This window comes from Chiloscyllium punctatum, chromosome 4 (genome assembly GCF_047496795.1).
Source record: "Chiloscyllium punctatum isolate Juve2018m chromosome 4, sChiPun1.3, whole genome shotgun sequence".
NCBI lineage: Eukaryota > Metazoa > Chordata > Chondrichthyes > Orectolobiformes > Hemiscylliidae > Chiloscyllium > Chiloscyllium punctatum.
In genome coordinates, this window is record NC_092742.1 from 42,036,012 (window position 1) to 42,059,123 (window position 23,112).

Consider the following 23,112-nt stretch of genomic DNA (forward strand, 5'->3'; position numbering starts at 1 on the left):
GTAAAATCGATAGCATCTCAATTAGAGGATGGTTGAAGTTGTTATATTTCTTGACTAAATTAGTCAGTTTTTGAAAGAATTTAGTATCTGGTGGCTGAGGCAAAATTAATCTTCTAATAACTGCAGGTCTTATAAGCTGTCAGAAGAATTACTCATTGGGGTAGGTGAAAAAAAAATCAGTCATTTGGCCTGATAAAACAATGCATTCTTTCCACATACTGGGCCTAGTCTTTGGCAAAATAGAATGAGTCAGGCTTCCCAAATTATACATGTTGCCAGAAATACTTGCCGCAGCTCAAAGACCACTGTTGTGAGTGAATTTCTTTAAGAGTGTATTTTTCTCTTGCTGCCAGTGAAATAATTCCAGGGTCAAGTATCTCATTTCCTTTGTTTACTTACGGAGAATCCACAACACTAAGAGCAAACAGAATAAATGACACTTGTTCTTATATCAGCCAGGGCTCTCTGATTGGGGCTTTAATCTGGTCCAGTCTGGGAACTCTTATTCTGAGGTCCACCTTTTATAACAATCACAGTACCCCCCACTTTCCTTCATTACTCAATGAAGAATCATTTATGAAGCTTTAAGCTAGTTATCTCCTGTTAAGAGGTTTGACAAGAATAATGCAGTTGATGTGAAATGCGTGGACTTGCTCTGATGTTTGACAGAGTGCCATACAACAGAATTGAGGTCATTCTATAAAACAAGACAGCAGCTTTGTAGGTAGAATATTGACTATGTAATGGGAAACCGAGTAATAGTCAATGGATATTTTTTGAGCTTGATGAAAGGTGTAGTGGAGTTCCAAAAAGGTTGGTATTGGGACCTTTTGTTTTCCTGATGGTATGTAAATAATCTGGATCTCTGTGTGCTGGGGACAACTTCAAAGTTTCCAGATGACTAGTTGTCAGTGACATCTTATAGAAAAGATGTGAATGCATTGGAGAGAGTGTAGAAGATTTACAAGAATGTTTGCAGGAATAAGAAACTTTAGTTATATAGAAATTAGGACTGCTCTTCTTTGAGCGAAGACGACTGAGGTGAGGTTTAAAAATTTTTTTTTTTTCACAGAACGAATGGTTAGGGTTTGGGAGTGAGGCATTAAGGAGGACTTTGGATGATTATTTGGGTGGAAATCATGTTAAAGAGAATGAAGGGAAAGCATGAGATTGACTCTGACTCTGTAATAGGGCTTGTTTGAAAAGCCACTGTGGTCATGAAGGCAGAATGGCTACCTTCAATAATTCTGTGAATAGGTCAGTTTGTTTATAATATTTTGTAATGATCATATGTAGATTTTCTTTCATTTCTCCAACTATTCTTTAAACTTAAGATAATCCTTTGAAATATCTTTAAATGTTTTATTTTTGTGTTTTGAGCATTATTTGATCCTGGTATCTAATGGTAATCGTGTGATAAGAATCTTGGAATACCATCTTTTATCAGTTGGATGCTTCAGATTTTATGATTCCAATAAATTTGTAGTTATAAGAGTCATTCAGCATGGAAAGAGACCTGACAGTCCAACTAGTCCATGCTGATTAGGCATCCCAATCTGATCATTTGCCAGCATTTGGCCCATAGCTCTTTTCAACTCCATATATCTATCCAGATGCCTTTTTTAAACGTTGTAATTGTATCCACTTGCTGTGGCATCTTATTCCATATATACACCAACTTTTCTTTTTGCGTAAAAATATACTGCCCCTTCAATCCCTTTAAAACTTTCCCCTCTGACTTTGACTTTTTGACTTTAATCCTATGCCCTCTAGTTCTGGACTCCCATCCGGCCCGCCCCCTCCCTCAGGGAAAAGACCTTTGTCTATTCACCCTCTCAATGCCCTTCATGATTTAATAAACCTCTACAAGCAGTTTCCAATGCTCTGGGGGGAAAAGCCTGTTCAGTGTATCTCTATAGCTCAAACCCACCAGTCGCCTCAAAGTCCTTTGAAATCTTTTCTGAACCCATTCAAGTTTAACAACAACATTCCTATAGCAGAGTGACCAATTGTATGCAATACTCCAAATTTGGTCTTACCAATGTTCTATATAACCACAACATGATATCCCAATTCCTGTACTCAAATGTTTTGACCAATGAAAGCAAGCATGCCAAATACCACCTTGACTACTCAACCTGCAACTCCACTCTGTGTAGGAACAATGCCCCTGCACTCCTCGGTCTCTTTTTTTTTGTTCAGTAATGCTAACCAGGGTCCTTAACAAAGTGCATCAACTCACATTTATCTCAATTAAATTCCATCTGCCACTCCTTGGACCATTAGCTCATCTGATCAAAGTCCTGTTGTACTCTTGGATAATCTTCACTGTCCACTAGAACATCTATTTTGGTTTGTCTGCAAACTTTCTAGCTATACCTTCTATATTCACATCCAAACCATTGAAATACTTGACAAAAGGCAGTGGACCCAGCACTGATCCTTGTGGCACTCCACTGGCCACATTGTACACTCTGATAAACAACCCTCCACTATTGCCCCCTCTGTCCTACCGTCAAGCCAATTTTCTATCCATTTGGATCCCCCAAGAGCTATGTCATCTAACCTTATTAGCCATTCTACCATGCAGAACCTTGTTGAACGCTTTGCTGAAGTCCATATGGACAATGTCTATCTCTCTGCCCGTTTCAGTCTTCTTGGTCACCTCTTCAAAAATCTCAATCAAGCTAGTGAGACACTATTTTGCACGCCAAAGCCATGCTGACTATCCCTAATTGGTCTTTGCCTTTCTAACTGCACGTAAAAACTGCCCCCTCAGAATTCCCTGCAACAACTTGCCCAACACTGTCCAGCTCACCGGTTTATAGTTCCCTGGCTTTTCCTTACATTATAAATAATGGTACCACATTAGCCAACCTCTAGTTTTCTGGTAGCTCATCCATGGTTTTCAACACAAATATTTTAGCAAGAGGCTCAACATTCTCTTCCCAAGCTTGCCACAAAGTTCTGGGATTTAACTACTTTTTAAATGCACTTTAAGACCTCCAGCACCATTTTTTTTTAACGTGAACTCTTTTGAGATATCACTCTTTATTTCGTCAGGTTCCCTAGCTTCTGTGTCTTCCACAGTAAATACTGATGCAAAATATTTACTTCGTATTCCACACATGGATGGCCAATTGATTTTTAAGGGGTCCTATTTTCTCCCCAGTTGCTTTCTTGCCCTTAATGTATTAATAGAATCTCTTGAATTGAATTAGCTTTATTGTCAGACTTGCTCAAATAAGTACAATGAAATGTTTACAGCTGCTGCGTTAGTGTCATCTTTGGTACAAAGGTATCTAGGTACAGATACTGAAGATTAAATTCTTAGAAAACAAAAAAAGTTAGAAAAGTAAAGAAATAAATAATCCGACATTATAATCACACTTCTATTTTTCTAAATTATTTCTAAGAACTTCAGAATAGCAATCTTTCTGACCCCGTTCATGCTGGCACCTAGCCTCCAGGGAGAGCTCCACTGTCTTGCCATCACTTGCACCGGATCCACCAACGTAGTTGTTGCTCAGCTTTGGACACTATCTTTTTTTGCTACTGAACCAAACTGTCCCCGCAACCAAGAAACCCTGGTGCTGCTGCAAGGCTGTTGCTAGGCTACGAGTCCCACTTCAGCTTCAGTTGACATCACAATCTTGAAGAGTCTGTTGCTGCTGGCGCCGCCATTCCTGATCGGTGGAGGAGGTTTGCTGTCACTGGCCCTGAATACCGGGGGTTACATCTTGCTGCTGTTGCTGCTCCTGCTGGCCCCAGTGTTGGGAGAATGACCATGCTGCTGCTGCCACCATTCGCCCTGAACTTTAGATTCTCCTTAACCCTATCGCATTCTCTTTTTGCCCTCCTGATTTCCTTCTTGAGTATACTGCTACTGCCCTTCTACTGTTATAGGGATTCACTTGATTCCAACTGTCTTTTCCTAAAATATGCCTCCTTTTTTCTTGATCAACACCTCATATCTCGCGTCACCCAGCATTCCCTACACCTACCAGCCCTGTCTTTCACTCTAATAGGAACATACTATCTCACTCTTAAAGGTTTCCCACTTCCCATCAGTCCCTTTTTACCTGCAAATCGCTTCCCCTACAATTTTTGAAACTCCTCTTTAATATGATTAAAAATTGACCTTTCTCTGGTTTTAGAACTTTAACTTTTTGATCCATTCTGTCCTTTTCCCTAACTGTTAAAACTAATAGAATTGTGATCACTTATCCCAAATTGTTCCCCAAGTTTCACCTCCAGTCACTTGCCCTGCCTTATTTACCAAGAAAAGGTCAAGTATTGCTCCATCTCTGGTAGGTGCATCCTATATTTTCTGAGCCACCGCACCATGGTGCCTGTATTGATGACAGAAGTCTTAGCTAAGTAAAAATTAAGGTAGAGTTCATCTCCGATCAGTTGGGGGAAGTTGATTTGAGGAAGACCTCCATGTCAGGATAAGACCTGGAGACTGCCATGCCAGGCTGAGACTGCACTGTTTGGGTAGATGCTTCCTCTATGCTTGGTCCCGGCCAGGAGAAGATGCCTTTAAATTTTTTTTCATTTTTTGAACTTGGCAAATGATTCCCCCACTTAATTCTTTTTAAGAGCAAATTTTGTTGCATCCTTCATCTCCAGATTTTGGATGATTAATGCAAATATTGCAAAATTGATTTTGCTGTATTTGAAAAAGTCTACAGGAAGATGTATGATATTTTATTTTCTCTTTCAGACATATGAAAATAACGAAGTTTACTTACCAAATGATGAAATCTGGGTTTATGAAATAGAAAGTGGTGTATGGTAAGTAATATTTTACTGCTGACAAAACTATAACCTTGGAAATGCAATTTTTCATTTAGTGGTGTGAATGCAACTGCTGTTTGCTCATTACTTAATACAGTAGATTTATTGCAGCACAATGCCATGTGAGTTTTCTTGATTATTCTTTCACAGGATGTGGGCAGTAATAGCAAGTCTGACATTTTTGTTGCGCATCCGTAATTGCCTTTTGAAGTGAACAGTAGTGGTTGTGGGTTTGAAAAATGTTGGCTTAAAAAGCCTTAGTGAATTTCTGCAGTGCATCTTGTATATAGAACACACTGCTGATAGTGTGCTGCTGTGGTGGAGGGAGTAAATGTTTGTGACTATGGTGCCAGTCAAGATGGCTAGCCTGTCCTGGATGGTGTTCTTGTGTTGTTGTAACTTCACTCATCCTGACAAGTGGGCAGTGTTCCATGACATTACTAGCTTGTGCCTTCTACATGGGAGACATCTTTTGGGAGTAAAGAGGTGCGGTGTTTGCTGTTGGATGCATAGCCTCTGACCTGCTGTTGTAGCCACTGTATTCACATGACAGACTAGAAACTGAACTGGACAAATGGTAACTCCCAGGATGTTGAGAATGGAGGATTGAGCAACAGTAATACATTGAAAGTCAAGAGGCAATGTTTTGATTATTTCTTGTTAGAGATGGATATTTTCTGGCACTTGTATTGTGAATATTACTTGCCACTTGGCAGCCCAGGCCTTGATGTTGTGGGCTGATGGCGGGGAGGTCATTGATAAAGCATTTGAAGATTGTTGTTCTAAGGCACTCCCATGGGAACTCCTGCAGTCATGTCTTGGAACTAAGCCAACTGACCTTCAGCAGCGACAATCATCATCCTCTGTGCGAGTTATGACTCCACCCAGTGGAAAGTTTTTCGTCATTTCTCATTGACTCTAGTTTGTTTGACCTCCCTTGATGCCATGCTCCATGAAGTATTACTTGTTTGGTTCCTAACTTGCTGTACTGCTCTACATACTGATCAGATGTAACAACATTTATTGAAAATATAATCTTATAGATATCACAACATCATTCAACTTCTTCATATAAGACAGGATGTAGTTGTGGAGAGGTGTTTCTGTGACAAGAACCGTGACCAGTGGTGTTCTGCAAGGATCCGTTCTGGGACCTCTCTTGATTGTAAGATACATAAATGATTTGGATGAAAAGCTAGGTGAATTGATTTAAGTTTTGAAGATGACATGAAAACTGGGCATAGTAAGGCAGGTTGTCAAAGACTACCACAGGATATAGATCAGTTGGAAAGTTGGGCAGAGAATTGGCAGATGAAGTTTAATCTCAACATGTGTTAAGTGATGCATTTTGGAAGGTCAAATGCAAGAGAAGTGTAAAATAAATGGCCTTGGGATCATTAATATGCAGGGCCATCTTAGGGTGCCAAGTCCATACCTCCCTGAAAATGGCAACACAAGTGGATAAGACAGTAAAGAAGGAATGTAGCATGCTTGTCTTCACCTCTCAGGGTACTGAGTATAAAAAGTTAGCAAGTCATGTATAAGATATTAGGTGTGTTGTGTCCAGTTCTGATTGCCATGCTGTAGGAAGATTGTGGAAGGTTTGGCGAGGGTGCAAAAGAGATTTGCCAGGAGTGGAGTGTTTTCTCTATAATAAGAGGTTGGACAAACATGGATTGTTTTTGAGAAACTTGGAGGCTGAAGGGTGACCTGATTTTTAAGTATATATAGTTATGTGAGGCATGGATAGTGTAGATAATTCCACCTTGGGGGGGGGGGGGGGGGGGGGGGGAAAGACTCTTGACTATCAAATACTAGAGGGGATTGGTTTAACGTGAGAGGGAAAAGTTTAAAGGAAATGTGAAGTAAGTTTTTTTTAAAACACATTGTGATGGATACCTAGAGTGATCTGCCAATGGCGGTGATAGAAGCAGATATGTTAGCAAAGTTTAAGAGGCAAATAGGCAGACACATGGACAGGCAGAGAGTAGAGGGATATGGACCATGTGCAGGCAGATAGGATTAGGTTAGAATTGTTATGAAGATGAGTGTACTGTACCCTTTTTTTTTAAAGAGTTAAAAGCTAGCAGAACTACCTGACAGCAGAGTGTTCTGGACAAGATATAATGTAACATGTGGTTCAGTAGCTAGGGTAGCTGGTTGCCTGGAAACGACAAAACCGATTTGAATTAGGCCCAACAGTTTAAATTATACCCCCCCAAAAAAACCCAAAATTTCAATAAGTTTGAATTTAGTATGCTGACAACCTTTAAAAGCCAATGACACAATCCAATGCTTTGGGGGTATACAACTGGAAGAATTGAGCACTTGGGAGGAAAACTGCCAAGCCGCCAGCATCTGCAGACGACTTAGAGAATAGCTTTCTTTAAAAATACCTTTTATCAATCAGTGACTTGTGAAACACAAATCCCTAAGAGGAAAAGAAGATTAGACACCTGGCTGGTTTTGAAAACTGATCTTAATTGGTGGGTTTTATCAGAATAGTATTATAGAAGGGAAGGTTAGAGGAAGGAGTTGTAAATAGTTGTTAGTTAATTATACTCTGTGAGACTTTAAGAAATGAAGTTGTTAATTTTTACTTTAAATAGTTCTTGGCCTCTCAAATTTTTGCACATTACTGCACTGGATAAGTCTTGTGTTGCTGGTTTAAATTTAAGCATGATGGTTTACCCCGTATCTTAATAGTTTGGGAGCACATCGTCGGGATTTGAACTGGTTTAGACAGATTTTGAGGGTACGAAAGTTCCCAGCAGATTTAAACACTTGCAAGTTAGTGTCCTAGATTTAAATAAAATTATAGGTGAGACAATTTGTTTAATTTTGGTGACTTGTGGTTGGTTTAGATTAAAAATGTGAGAAATGGCTTTGAAAATTGCTAAAGAGGTTCAGGGATTTGTAAAAGATTCTCAAATTTGCCAAAAAAGTTGTGGAAAGAAAAATGCTATACTTATGGCATTGGCAAAGAAATTAGAAATCGACAAGTGCAGTAGAGGTAGAAAACCTTAAATTACAATGGAGGAAAATGGAGTTAGTAGATAGAGGGAGAGATTGAAAGAGAATTCGAACTTGAAGTTGTGACTTAGTCAGCAAAGTCAAGTTAACATGAAGGATATTAAAAGAGAAGGTAGTGATATGTATAAGTGTCAAAATTCTGCCACATTTTGTTGAAAAAGATGTTGAAGTTTTCTTTTATTTCATTTAAAAAATTGACTCAAGCTGCTGGAGTGGTTTGAGGACTTATGGGTAATGCTAGTTCAGACTAAACTGGTAGGCAGTGACTTATTTGCTGCACTGTCAGATGAGGTGACAAGCGATTATTGAAGAGGTTAAACAGGTTATTTTAAATGCTTATGAATTGGTACTAGAAGCATAGAACATAGAAAAATACAGCGCAGTATTGGCCCTCGATGTTGCGCCAATCCAAGCCCACCTAAACCTATACTAGCCCACTATCCTCCATATGCCTATCCAATGCCCGTTTAAATGCCCATAAAGAGGGAGAGTCCACCACTGCTACTGGCAGGGCATTCCATGAACTCATGACTCGCTGAGTAAAGAATCTACCCCTAACATCTGTCCTATATCTACCACCCCTTAATTTAAAGCTATGCCCTCTCGTAATAGCTGACTCCATACGTGGAAAAAGGTTCTCATGGTCAACCCTATCTAAACCCCTAATCATCTTGTACACCTCTATCAAGTCACCCCTAAACCTTCTTTTCTCCAATGAAAACAGCCCCAAGTGCCTCAGCCTTTCCTCATACGATCTTCCTACCATACCAGGCAACATCCTGGTAAACCTCCTCTGCACCCATTCCAGTGCCTCCACATCCTTCCGATAGTATGGTGACCAAAACTGCACACAATACTCCAGATGCGGCCGCACCAGTCTTATACAACTGCAACATGACCTCAGGACTCCGGAACTCAATTCCTCTACCAATAAAAGCCAGTACGCCATATGCCGCCTTCACTGCACTATTTACCTGGGTGGCAACTTTCAGAGATCTGTGTACATGGACACCAAGATCCCTCTGCTCATCCACACTACCAAGTATCTGACCATTAGCCCAGTACCCCATCTTTTTGTTACTCATGCCATAGTGAATCACCTCACACTTACCCACATTGAACTCCATTTGCCACCTTTCTGCCCAGCTCTGCAGCTTATCTATATCCCGCTGTAACCTGACACATCCTTCCTCACTGTCAACAACTCCACCAACTTTCATATCATCCACAAACTTGCTCACCCAACCTTCTAGCCCCTCCTCCAGGTCATTTATAAATGACAAACAGCAATGGTCCCAAAACAGATCCTTGCGGAACACCGCTAGTAACTGCACTCCAAGATGAACCTTTACCATCAACTACTACCCTCTGTCTTCTTCCAGCCAGCCAATTCCTAATCCAAACCTCCAACTCACCCTCCATGCCATACCTCCGTATTTTCTTTGCAGTAGCCTACCGTGGGGAACCTTATCAAACGCCTTACTAAAATCCATATACACCACATCTACCGCTTTACCCTCGTCCACCTCCTTAGCCACCTTCTCAAAGAATTCAATAAGGTTTGTGAGGCACGACCTGCCCTTCACAAAACCATGCTGACTATCCTTGATCACATTTTTCCTATCCAGATGTTCATAAATCTTATCCCTTACAATTCTCTCTAAGACTTTGCCCACAACAGAAGTGAGGCTCACCGGCCTATAGTTACTAGGGTTATCCCTACTCCCCTTCTTAAACATGGGAACCACATTTGCTATCCTCCAGTCTTCTGGCACTATTCCTGTAGACAACGTGGACGTAAAAATCAAGGCCAATGGCTCTACAATCTCCTCCCTTGCTTCCCAGAAATCCTAGGATAAATGCCATCAGGCCCAGGGGACTTATCTATTTTCACCTTTTCCAGAATTTCCAACACCTCTTCCCTACATACCTCAAAGCCGTCCATTCTAATTAATTGTGACTCAGTATTCACATCGGCAACAATGTCCTGTTCCTGAGTGAATACTGATGAAAAGTATTCATTCAGTGTCTCCCCAGCGTCTTCAGCCTCCACACGCAACTTCCCACTACTATCCTTGACTGGACCTATTCCTACCCTAGTCATTCTTTTATTCCTGACATACCTATAGAAAGCCTTTGGGTTTTCCCTAATCCTACCAACCAAGGACCTTTCATGTCCCCTCCTGGCTGCTCTTAGCTCTCTCTTCAGATCCTTCCTGGCTACCTTTTAACTCTCAATCGCCCCAATTGAACCTTCATGCCTCATCTTTACATAGGCCGCCCTCTTCCCTTTAACAAGGGATTCCAATTCCTTATTAAACCACGGCTCCCTCACACGACCCTTTCCTCCCTGCCTGACAGGTACATACTTATCAATGACACAATAGTTGCTCCTTGAACAAGCTCCACATATCAATTGCGCCCTTGCCTTGACGCCTACTTTTCCAAGCCACGAATCCTAAGTCATGCCTCACTGCATCATAATTTCCCTGTCTCCAACTATAACTCTTGCCCTGCAATGCACACTTATCCCTCTCCATCACTAGAGTAATTGTGGTCACTGTCCCCAAAGTGCTCACCTACCTCCAATTCCAACACCTGGCCTAGTTCGTTACCCAGAACCAAATCCAGTATGGCCTCGCCTCTTGTTGGCCTGTCTACATATTGTGTCAGGAAACCCTCCTGCATACATTGGATAAACACCGACCCATCTAATGAACTCGAGCTATAGCTTTCCCAATCAATATCAGGAAAGTTAAAGTCCCCCATAACAACCACCCTATTACTTTCACTCTTCTCCTGAATCATCCTCGCAATCCTTTCTTCTACGTCTCTAGGACTATTAGGAGGCCTGCAAAAAACTCCTAACAGGGTGACCTCACCTTTCCTATTCCTAACCTCAGCCCAAACTATCTCAGATGGCGAGTCTTCATCCATCATCCTTTCCACTACTATAAACTATCTTTGACAAGCAATGCCACACCTCCCCCTCTTTTACCCCCACCTCGGACCCAACTAAAACATTTAAACCCTGGAACCTGCAACAGCCAATCCTGTCCCTGTTCTACTCTTGTCTCTAATAGCCACAACATCGAAATCCCAGGTACCAACCCACGCTGCAAGTTCATGTAGACATGGGTTCAGAAACACGAAGGAACCAGGTCAGACTTGTGTTGAGTTTAAAAGAATTAAATATTGTCATTTTGATCGATGGATGCGTGCTTTGAAAATAGATAGGACCTTTTTGAGGCTCTGAGATTATTCTGCTGGAGGAATTTAAAAATTCACTTCCACAGATGGTAAGAATTCATGGAGGAACAAAGTTTAGAAAATGAGTAGACGTTGGTGCGTAAGACAAGCTTCTGCTGAGAATTTCGTCCTGCAAGGGATAGAAGTTTGGAGAAGAGGATATCTTGCGCTACAAAACCAAGAGTAGAGCACTGGTAAGAATTTACCACAGGATTAAAAAAGAAGCCCAAGAGGATGAAAACTAGATGAAAGGCCTCACTTGTTTCCACTGTGGTAAAGTGGGGTACATCAAGTCACAGTGCTGGTAGTTAAAGAAAGGCACGGTGTGTGGGAAAAGATGCAGTTTTTTAAAAAAAAAGCTAAGCCAATAGCATTAGTTAAGGTAGTAGAGGAGGCTCCAAGAAGAGCTGAGGGGCTGCAAGAGAGTACACCGCCTAAGCAGGGGCTGGGTATGGAGTTTAATACCTGATCTCAGCAAAGTATTCATCTCTGAGTAAAGTTTACTCAGAACAGAGGGAGAAGGAAAAGAAGTTATAATTTTGAGACACAGTCGCTGATAGTAACCAGTTGCTGATAGTAACGGATGAGCTAATATACACTCGTTCCGATCTCTTACCGGAGAGTGTGATACTTGTTGGATGGAGGGACAGAAATTTATCGTTCCCCTATGTAAGATCAGGCTGGAGTGCCAGCACAAGACTGGGGAAGTTACATTGGGAGTGATTTGACAACGTGTCAGTTCCAGGAATTCAATTTGTTCTTGGGAATGCTTTGGCAGGATCCAATGTGGAAGTGACACCCTTTATTGTGGACAAGCCCAAGGACGACCAAGGAACCGAGGAGTTAAAACAGAAATTCCTGGTATTTTCCCAGACTGTGGTAACCAAATCCCACAATCATAAGTCACTGCACAAAGCAGAAAATAAGGGAAAGATTAAAGGAGTTGAGGTTCAGTTAGCGGATACCCTGTTTGAAGTTTTGGTGTTGGAAAAACCTGAACAGGCAGAGAATCAGACCAAAGTGTTTACTCCTGAAAGACTAAGATTTGCAACAGCAAGACAAGACGATTAAAAAATATGTGAATGCGTACGCCAAAAAGGAAGCAGTGAATATTTTGGAGGGTTACTATTTGAAAGATGGAAATGGAGACCATGGCAGGTTAGTGCAGAGAAGAAATGGGCCGAAGTGCAACAGATTGTGTTCCAGGTAGCATACAGACAGGAAGTGTTATCAGTAGCACATGAACTACCTGTAGGAGGTCACTTTAGGGGTATGAAAGACTCTGGCTTAGGAACAAAAACATTTTTATTGGCATGGAATGCACAAGGATGTAGTTAACTTTTGCCATACGTGTCACGCATGCTAAGTGGTAGGGAAGCCACAGGCACGAATAAAACACGCACCTTTGTTGCCTGTTCTCACATTGAAGGACCTCTCACGTGGGTTACAATTGATTTGTGTAGGCCGATTCCTGAGAACTTAAATTGGGGACCAGTATTTGTTAACCATAATGGATGTGTCCACCTGATTTTCTGAGGCAATTCCATTACTGAATATCAAGGCAAAAAAGGTGGTAGAGGAGTTAGTAGCTTTTTTCATGCAATATGGGCATCCCAGAGAGACTCAGTTGGACCAAGGGTTAAATTTTACTGCTAGGCTGTTTTGAGGTGGTTATGGGTAGCTTAGGTACACAACACTTCTAAATCCAGTGTGTACTATCCTGAATCCCACAAGCTCCAGAAGGTGGCATCAGATCTCGAAGACCATATTGAGGGCATACTGTCAGGACTACCTCACTGATTGGGATAAAGGTATCCCATTTGTATTGTTTACCATTAGAGATGCCCCAAATGAATCTATTCAGTTCAGTCCTTTCGAGTTAATATTTGGGCATAAAGTGAGAGACCCTTTGAAATGAAAGAAAAATTGACAGGACCAGAGTCTGAGATGTCATACTTAGATTATGTATCGGAGGTGTGGGAGATGTAAATCAAGGAGGTGAGTTAGGTAAACAGCATCTAAAAAGGGCACAGTGCAGAATGAAGCAGGTAATAGATAAAAGCACTGAGATTCTGATGTTTTCCTGAGGGGATGACTTGTTCGTACTATTACCAGTGATAGGAGATCCCTTCCAGGCCAGGTTTAGTGGTCCCTATCAAATTGAGAAAAAGTTGAGTCAGATGAACTATTTAGTGAAGATGCCAGATAGGGGAAAATTTAAGTATCGGCTATGTCATGTGAACATGTATAAAGACGGTCTCAACAAGAGAGAGAACCGAAGAAACAGGTGTTAGCTACTGTCCCGCAGAGTGAGGCATCAAATCCAAATGTGGATTTTAATGTGCCTCAAAATAGATTTAAAAAATGAAGGAGTCCTTGAGGAGCGGGATTGGTTCGTAATTTATTTGAGGAGCATAGAACACAGCTGTAAGATTTGTTACTACAGTACAAGGACATATGTAAGAATCAGGTGGGGATGACTAATGCTACTGTACACGAAGTAGACAAAGGGAATACTGCTCTGATAAAACAGCACCCCTATCTGCTTAATCCTTTCTAAGCCAGAGTGGTCCAGATGGAGGTCAAGGCCATGCTCGATGCAGACATAATTGAACCAAGCCAGTGCGAGTGGAGATCGCCGATCAGCTTAGTTCCCCAACCAGACAGGACTCAACAATTCTAGTGAATTATCGGAAGGTCAGCGCTGTTACAAAATCGAACTCCTATCCAATTCCTAGATTGGTACACTGTACCAAGAAAGTTGGACAAGCCAGTTACATCACCAAGTTGGACTTAATGCGTGGTTACTGGCATGTACCTTAGACGGCGTAACTAAATTTCTGCGTTTGTAACCCAAAATAGGGTATATCAGTTCAAAGTGCCCTGTGAAGAACACACCTGCCCCATTCCAAAGACTCGTGAACAGTTGTGGCTGGGTTAATAAACTGTGCAGTCTATTTGGACAATGTAGTGATCTTTAAGACCTGGAAAATCACATGGTACAGTTAGCAGAACTCTTGTAGTAGTTTCAAGAAGCAAAACTGGTGATAAATTGAAAAAACTGAATTCGCCAAAGCAGAGATTATGTTTTTGGGACATAACATGGAAAGTTGACCCCACTGAACACAGACTAAGGCCTTTGAGGAATTCCCATGACTAACCTCCTAAGAAAGAGGTGCTTCGATTCTTAGGACTCAGTGGATTCTATCGGAGGGTTCTTGCAAACTTCAGCAGTGTGGTGGCACTGTTATCTGATCTGCTGAAGAAGAACACGAAGTTTTGGTGGATAGAACCATGCCAAGAGGTATTTTACCATTTGAAATCTATGAACTACCAAACCAGTTTTAGCTACACCAAACTTTTCAAAACCTTTTTTTTTAAAGTTACCAACAATGCTAGTGACATTGGAGTTGGAGCTGCACTCGTACAAGAAGTTGAGGGTGGAATCGAACTGTCATCCCCCAGAACAAAGACTCGCAGAGCCTCAAATTTCGCCACTAGGGGACTTTAATCCCTATCTCACTTGACTTCTCATGGGGGCTCAAACCCCACTTAAACACAGAGCTCATATCCTAGCGCAGCGAGGAGGACTTGAACCTCAAATTAACCCACCCAGGGAACTGTCCACCTATACTGCGTGGAGGGCTCTAACTTCAATTACACACCCCTCCCCAAGACAGCGTAGAGGACTGAAACCTGTTTATCAGCACAATTGCGAAACTGTGTCTCTCAACTGAACTAATTATCCCTGTTCGAAGAGTCCATAGAATAGAGAGTAATCGAGCGAGGGGACTGTCTCTGGCATACAGGAATATCAAGAGGGACCAAAGTTTAAAATCTTGTGTGTCCGTCTGTCTCGAGACACCGATGTTTCAGGCGACTGCTGACACAGTCTGATCGTAACTGTTCATGTGGATCCTGCCAACCTGGTCAATATTGTTGTCCCATTCCCCCTTTAGTCAAAGCAAAATGCTCAGACATAGTATGGTTTTACCTCCATCTTTATTCCAGGCCGTGGAGGAAGAGAGAACAATCGCCCATGTGCAAAGACATGAATTCACGGTCTTCTCTCTCAAACAGCAGGGAGGAGCATCCAGACAAAGCAACGTACACATTGATTGATTGGGTGACCGTTACAATCAGCGAGTGTCAATAACAAAGGCTAAGCTATCTGCTATTACACAATGAATGTTCTTAATCTTAACTGGCTTCACATAATAAATACTTCTCACCTCACCTTGTTAACCTGACTCTACATCTTTAAATGCTTCCAATATTGTTAAATGACTACATAATGAATGCTTTTCCATCTTGTTAATCCATTACCCTTGCCTCCAGCACCTTATTGTTAACTGCAAGTCTTATCTGATCTGAGTCATGTTCAGCTGAACCTTTTGTTTCACAAACTCAAAACTTAACTCTTTCCCTACCTGTTCATACCCTGTACACATTCTCAAAGGAGCCTGAACAAAGCTGGAATCAATGGAAATCGAGACAAACACTGTTGGTTGGAGTCAGACTTGGCATGTAGGATAATGGTTTTGGCTGTGGAGGTCAGTCGTCTCACTTAAGGACATCTCTGCAGGAGTTCCAGTATCGTGTCCTAGGTCCAACCACTTTCAGTTTGTTCTTCAAGGGCAGTCCCTCTATCATAAGGTCAGGTGTAATCCTCAATGATTGCATAGTATTCAGCACCATTTGCAATTCCGCCACTACTGAGGCAGTCAATGTTCAAATGCAACAAAACCTCAGGTGGGGGATTCCAACACATGGGTTTAAGGTAAGGGGGGGAAAAGTTAAAAAGCATCTGAGGGATATCCTTTCCACACAGAATGTGATGCATATGTGGAATGGGCTGCCAGGGTAATTGGTGATGGTAGGTACATTATAACATTTTAAAAGAAAGATATATGAATAGAGAGGGTTTAGAGGGATATGGGCTAAATGTTGATAAATGGATCTGGGTCAGATTGGGATGCCTGATCAGCGTAGACAAGTTGGACTAAAGGATCTATTTCCACGCTGTATAAATGAGTCTATGGCCTGGACAATCTCCACCTTGGACTGACAAGTTGTAATTAAGTTAATGCCACGCAAATGTCAGGCAATGACTGTGTTTTGAAGAAGAGACGATTGAACCACTAACACTTAACGTTCAATATGTTACCATTACTGAATCCCCCACAACTGGTATTCTGGGGTTACCATTAATCAAACTCATCTGGACCCTCCATATAAACACAGGGGCTGGGAACACTGCAGTCAGTAACTTGCTTCCTCCAGACTTCCCAGAGACTGTCCATCATCTACAAGGCTCAGGTCAAGAGTGTGATGGAATACTCCTTACTTGCCTGAATGAGTGCAGTTCCAACAACACTCCAGAAGCTTGACTCCATCCTGGACAAAGCAGCCTGCTTGCTTAGCACCATCCACAAACATCCACTCTCCCCACCACTGATGCTCAACACCAGAAGTGTATACATCTACAAGATTCTCTGCAGAAAGTTGCCAAAAATCCTTTGACAAGACCTTCCAAACCCCTGACCACTTGCGTTTGGTGGTTTTCTCATGTATCTGGCCAGTGTCCTTCTAAATACAAGTTCCCCTCCAACCCCACTGACCATCCTTACTTGGAAACATTTCACCATTCCTTCAGTTGTTGAGTCAAAATCCTGGAATTTCCCCTCAAATGGACAATAGCTGTTCAAAAAGGCAGCTCCCCACCAGCTGATCAAGGGCAACTAGTAATAGGCAATAAATATTGACCAATCAGTGGCATCGAGGTCCCATGAGTGAATCGAAAAAGGAAATTGTTTAACTAACTTACTGGAGTTCTTGGAGAAGCAACTTGTTCTGTGAATAAAGGGAACCAGTGAATGTGTTGTACTTGAGTAGGAATAAAATGTCTTTTTCAGGCTGGCAGAATATCACAAGTGATGTGTGCCACAGAGTTTGAAACCTCAATTCTTTGCATGTTTATATAAATGATTTGGATGAAGGGATCAAACATAAGGTAGCTACATTTGCTGATGACACATTGATAGTGGAGAAAGCAAGTTGTGAAGAGGATATAAAAAGCCTACAAAGGCATATAGATACATTTAGTTGAGTAAACAAAAACCTGGCAAATGGAGTATAATGTGGGTAAGTGAAAACTTGTCAATTTTGATTGAAAGAATTAAAAAGCATATTATCTAAATGGTGAGATGTTGCAGAGTTTTGTGACAAAAATCTTAGTGTCCCTTGTTCATGAATCGCAGAAAGTTAATATTCAGGTTCAGCAGTCAGTCAAGAAAGCTAATAGAATGTTATGTTTTATTGCAAGGGGGAATTGAATGAAAGGAGGGAGGTTATCAAAGGCATTAGTGAGAACATTGTGGAGTACTAGCAATGTGTTTGAAGCACATTGAGGGTGCACTCGATTAATAACTAGAATCAGCGGACTATCTTGTGAGGGAAGGCTGGGCCTGTATTCTTTAGAGTTTGGAAGAGCCACAAGTTGAAAAGTCAAATATCCTGAGAGTACTTGATCAGGTCGATGTGGAAAAGTTGTTTCCTGTTGTGGGAGAATCTCGATCTAGGGGTCATAGTTTAAAAATAAAATAGATAAACCCTTAAGTCAAATGAAGAAAAAGGATTCTCTCAGATGTTGACTAATTGGAATTCCCTTCCTCTAAAAGCAGTGGATGCAGAAACTTTAAATATCTTTAAAACAGGGGTAGATAGAGTTTTGATTGTCAAGTTGATGAAAAATAATCGCTGATACACAGGAATGTAGAGTTCAAATCAAAATTGGATCACCGAAATCGTGTTTACTGGAGGAACATACTCTAAGGGCTGAGTGACCTCCTTTTGTTCCTGGTTTGTATGACATTTATCCCTAAAACTCTAGCTGCCTTTGATGCTGTTGATATTATTTGCTTAACATTTTTGAACATGTGCTCTATGTAAAAGGCACTGAAATACTAGAAGCAAAATGATAATCGGCTTTTGCGGTGTAACATACATTCTACAAAAACTGAAAAATAGATACTTCCAATTTAAAGCACCACATTTTTTGTGAACCTGTTTTTAAAATCAACCTGTTCAAAGATGCAGTAAATACTCTGGAGCAGGGAGAATCTGGATCTCTTAGTCCAGCAGAAGGTATACTCCCACTGCATCACAATAGCCCTCCTTTGAAAGGTCAAGATACTTTCTAATCCAACCTGTTAAGAGATGTTATTGCACACAGTTAGAAGCTGGAGGTGAGACATTAACCCAGGCCCACTGGTTCAGGGGTATGGACACGATCATTGCACAACAAGGGGCTTTCTCCTTTTAAGGGTCATCGCAAAGAAATAAGTTATTTTTCCTAATCAGCCTGTTCAGAGACATTATAACATGCCACTAGAGCAGGTGGAACTTGAACCGAGGCCTCTTGGTTCAGGGTTATGGACACTACCACTGTGCCACAACAGCTTTCCTTAAGTGCCACAATCTTCAGAGAACATTGACGCTTATTGGACTTTGTAGATGAGACCTGGGTTCAGAGGCTCTTGTCTCCCCTCCCTAACTCCATTTTGATTTAGTGATCTCCCTCTCCTCCTACCTCTCTTATTTCTTTGTGTTATTACTTTGCCCTTCAATGGGCTCTGCCATATAGTGAACAGTTGGAAACACAGGTGCTGTTAATGTTGGGTAGTACATGAAAGTTGACATAAGTGATCTGGCAATGGATATAGCTCTTCAGATGTAATATTAGATGTAATTTGATTAATTGGAAAACTGATTTAGTGGTGGAGGATAATAGGTGAAAAGTACTGAACTAACTCAGCTGGTATTCTATCACCAAGTCACTCTTTACTTATACATGCATTGTACTTGATAGTGGTCCAGCTTCCTGTGAATGAACAGAACCACTGATAGTCCTGTTTTTTTTTATTTTATTAAACAGTACAGTATTTACAGCTACTAATGTTTACAGATCAATAGCAAATTTATAAGGGAGAGAAGACAAAGCCAGACCTCAAACCCCACCGTTTAACCAGTTTTCGGGGAAATAAGGACAAACCTGAAGTCCCATACAAGACAATCCAATTAGATAAGAGGCAGTGCATAGAATACAGATCTCTTCTTTTTCTCTCCACCCACCCCCACCCCACCCCCACCCGCCCCCACCCCCCCACCCCACCCCTGCTCCAGAGTATTTACTGCATCTTTGAACAGGTTGATTTTATGGTGCAGAGATCATGTCTCTTAACAAAATCAGAAATTGCTGGTGCAACTTGGCTGGTCTGGCAATGTCTTTGGGGGAAGCAGAGTTAATGTTTCGAGTATGATGTTTCACCATCAGACCTGATAGCTGCTAGGAAAAAGTGGTATTTCTCCTGAAGGTTGGGGGTTGGTGGGATGTGAGTGGATAGTGGAGATGGAGCCCAGAGAGAAATATGAAAGGGTCACGTGAGTTATTGATAATAGGCAATGACAAAAAACAAGCTGAATAAGTGATCATGAGATGAAAGTAGGGGTAGGCTGTGCTGAAAGCAAGTATGTAACATGATAATAAACCTGAGAGTGGGTACGAATAGAATTAGAATTAGGTTTTATTGTCTTGTGTACTCCAGTACAGGAAATGAAAAATATACAATGTCGCTACGCACAGTGCCATCTTAGATAAAAAGTACCTAGCTACAAATCTTAGGTACTAAAATAGATTAAGTACAAAATTAGAGAAATAAAAAAAACTAAAAGCTCTACATTACAGTTCTTCACACTATAAATGAGGAAAATTAAGAAATAAAGTTAAAAGAATAACACTATGGTCCTTCCATAATGCAGTCACTCCACACTGGAGGGTTTCCACCAGGCTGTGCTGAACTAACCAGGGTCACAGGCTGCTGACTGCCATCTGTGACAGGCCGACCTCACCAGGCCTCAATTCCCCCAGTTCAGGGCTCCAGCCGCCAACAGCCGGCTGTCCTGGTCCACTCTCCCACCATTGTCTGGCCTATTCTGCTCTGGGAGAAAGTGAGGACTGCAGATGCCCGAAACGTCGATTCTCCTGTTCCTTGGATGCTGTCTGACCTGCTGCACTTTTCCAGCAACACATTTTCAGCTCTGATCTCCAGCATCTGCAGTCCTCACTTTCTCCTCGAAGATTTGTAATAAAGCCCTTGTAAATCTTTGAAAGTCTTTTCTCCCTAGTTCAAGATATGTATATTGGTCTGTTTAAACAACTTTCCTGTTCTTTTATTGTACACCCCTAATATTGAAGTAAGGAATACTGTGTACCTATCCTGCAACCTTTTAGTAACTAACATCTAGATACCCAGATCTGAGCTGCACACCTTTAAATTATAGCCTTTGTTTTGTAGTGTTTCTCCATGTTCTTTCTACTAAAATGCAATGCTTCATAACTTATGTGATTAGGGAATAAATAAAGCTGGGCATCATAAAGAAAAGCAGGTATTTTTATGGTATTTTTATGTCCATTTCAGAGGAGATGCAGAGAGGCATTTTAACAACTCAGCTGGTACAGAAGTGTCAGCATAGATTGAACCTTCAACTTGCTGAAGTGCACACTAAATCTATGAGCTTCTCCTCACTCAAGGATGAACTGTTATCAATCATTGCGGTTCTCTTTCAGGTGACTCAGCAGGCCAATCATGGATCCATAGGTCTTTTGATTTTGAAGGAATTTTTGAATGCTCCCATCAAGCCAATGTTTTTACTTGAGTGGACTGTGGTCATTCACCTTTCAGCTGCAGTTGTCAGGAAAATCAATGAAGAAATAAAATAGAAAGTACCACTAAAAGCAATTTTGTAATTTGATAACTTTTTTTATGGAGGTGCACTATAATAATCAAGTTACGCACCTTATGTTAATCTTCAGGTGGTTTAGTTGATCCAGATTTGAGCTAAATAGCTTACATTGTGTAGTTGAGCTTGGATAATTATTTGTGATGTATTGAAAATATCCTGCCTATGTTCCTGTAATACAGGCAGAGGAAACCAATGAAAGGAGAACTTCCTCGTCCTATGTCAGGAAGCTGTGCAGCTTGTCTGAATGGTATCATGTACATTTTCGGAGGATATGATGACCTAGGATATAGTAATGAAGTATGTTATGTTTTTCAAATGTTTTTATTCAATTTATCATGTTTTATGCCTAACTTTGCTAAATGTGTTATCTTTAGTCAACAGCACAGCACCCACACAAAGTATCAATAAATAATGAAAATCAGGTTTAATGTTTCTTCTCATTGTTACTTTTAGGTTTGAAGATAATGCCGTAACCCCTAGCACTGATTTTTTTATTTGAGCTGTATTGTAGAATAGACTAAATTTGATATTACATCGACCTTCCTTTCTTCCCTTTGTCTCAATTTGTTGTCCGGTCCTTCCTGTTTTAAATGTGTTGAACCATGCTCATATACTTTAACCAACCCTTGGCAGAAATGTAGTACTTCTCTAAATGTTCTTCATCTGTGAATCTGTTAACCAATGCCAACAGGCTTCATAACTATGGTCTAGATATCCATATATACGTACTTTCTATCAGTGACCCCCTGGGATACTGTTCAGCAGGAGGACCTCTTGTAAATTACTTTTCTCCCCGACCAACATTTCTGATACCAGTTATAATGATTATGCTACTTTTACTGAAAATTTACTAATTCTGTTGTAAACCAGGGATCAACTCTCCAATGATTCCAATCTATTTTTGTCAGAATTGTATCAGATTGCTTATTTTACACAAAAATGTTTTAAAAGAATTAGTGCTGCAAAAAATGTTTACTAAGAATGTAATAAAATGTAACAAGAAATTGTGAACTGATTTCTGTAAATTTGACAGTTTAGAGAAACAGTCTTTTAACTTTGTTTTTGTTTTATTGATTTTTGTCCCATATTTTTAACCCAAAGTTATATTAGACAGTAAAGTTAAAGTCTGCAGTTGAGTAACTCATCTGACTTGCTCTTTTCACCTGTTGGGACAGGCTTAGCCCATAATTCCCATTGTATGCAACGAAGATGGGAATTTAATTAATTTAGATCAAATGCATGCTGAAAAGCTACCTTTTAATTTAAAAAAATGTTCTAACTTATGATTGAGTTAAATCATAACTATTTTTAAGTGGGAGTCTAAAACGATCTAAGAATACGGTACAAGTAATTTAAGAATGAGGTGAGGAGAGATTTATTCACCCAGAGAATGGTGAGCATGTAGAATTCACTACCACAACGTAGTCTGGGCCAATATTTTGTGATTTGAAGGAGGAATTGGATAACACTGGGACTAAGGGGATTGAAGAATACAGGAGAAAAGCAGGAATAGGCTTGTTCATCATGAATGGCAGAGCATGCTTGAAGAACAAAATGGTTTACTCCTGCTCCTATTTTCAATGTTTCTCTTTGAAAAGTTAAAAAATCACACAACACCAGGTTATAGTCCAACAGGTTTAATTGGAAGCTCTAGCTTTCAGAGCGCCGCTCCTTCATCAGGTGATTGTGAAGGAGCAGCACTCCGAAAGCTAGTGCTTCCAATTAAACCTGTTGAGTTATAACCCTGGTGTTGTGTGATTTTTAACTTTGTACATCCCAGTCCAACACCGGCATCTCCAAATCATGTCTATTTGAAAAGACCATCATAATGTACACCATAACAAGCATCTGTTGCATCTCTAATAGTTAGGAGAGTTGTATATGACCTTCTTCATTTCCAAAACTGTTTTCAGTACCACATTCTACACCGGGTTCATTGAAAGTACCCTGAGCAGCTGCATCACTGCCTGGTTCAGGAATTACACCGTCTCAGATTGTAAGAACCTACAACGGATAGTGAGGACAGCTGAGAAGATCATCGTGGTCTCTCTTCCCTCCATTACAGATATTTACACCACACACACTCAATCTCCCAAGGCCAACAGCATTGTGGATGACCCCAACATCCTTAATTCAAATTCTTCTTCCTCCTGCCATGTGGCAGAAGATACCAGAGCATTCAGTCTCTCACGGCCAGACTGTGCAATAGTTTCTTCCCCCAAGCCA

The 23,112-nt window shown here is 40.9% G+C and overlaps 1 protein-coding gene across 3 annotated transcripts in view; it reads left to right on the plus strand.

Annotated features, from left to right (window-relative positions):
• Window positions 1-23,112, plus strand: part of LOC140476222 (kelch domain-containing protein 1) — an 81,305-nt gene that overhangs the window by 16,179 nt on the left and 42,014 nt on the right. For all 3 annotated transcript variants that reach the window (XM_072568477.1, XM_072568475.1, XM_072568476.1), the window contains 2 exons: window positions 4,727-4,797; window positions 21,066-21,183. In XM_072568477.1, coding sequence (XP_072424578.1) covers window positions 4,727-4,797; window positions 21,066-21,183 — 189 coding nt within the window. The remainder of the gene's footprint in view (window positions 1-4,726; window positions 4,798-21,065; window positions 21,184-23,112) is intronic.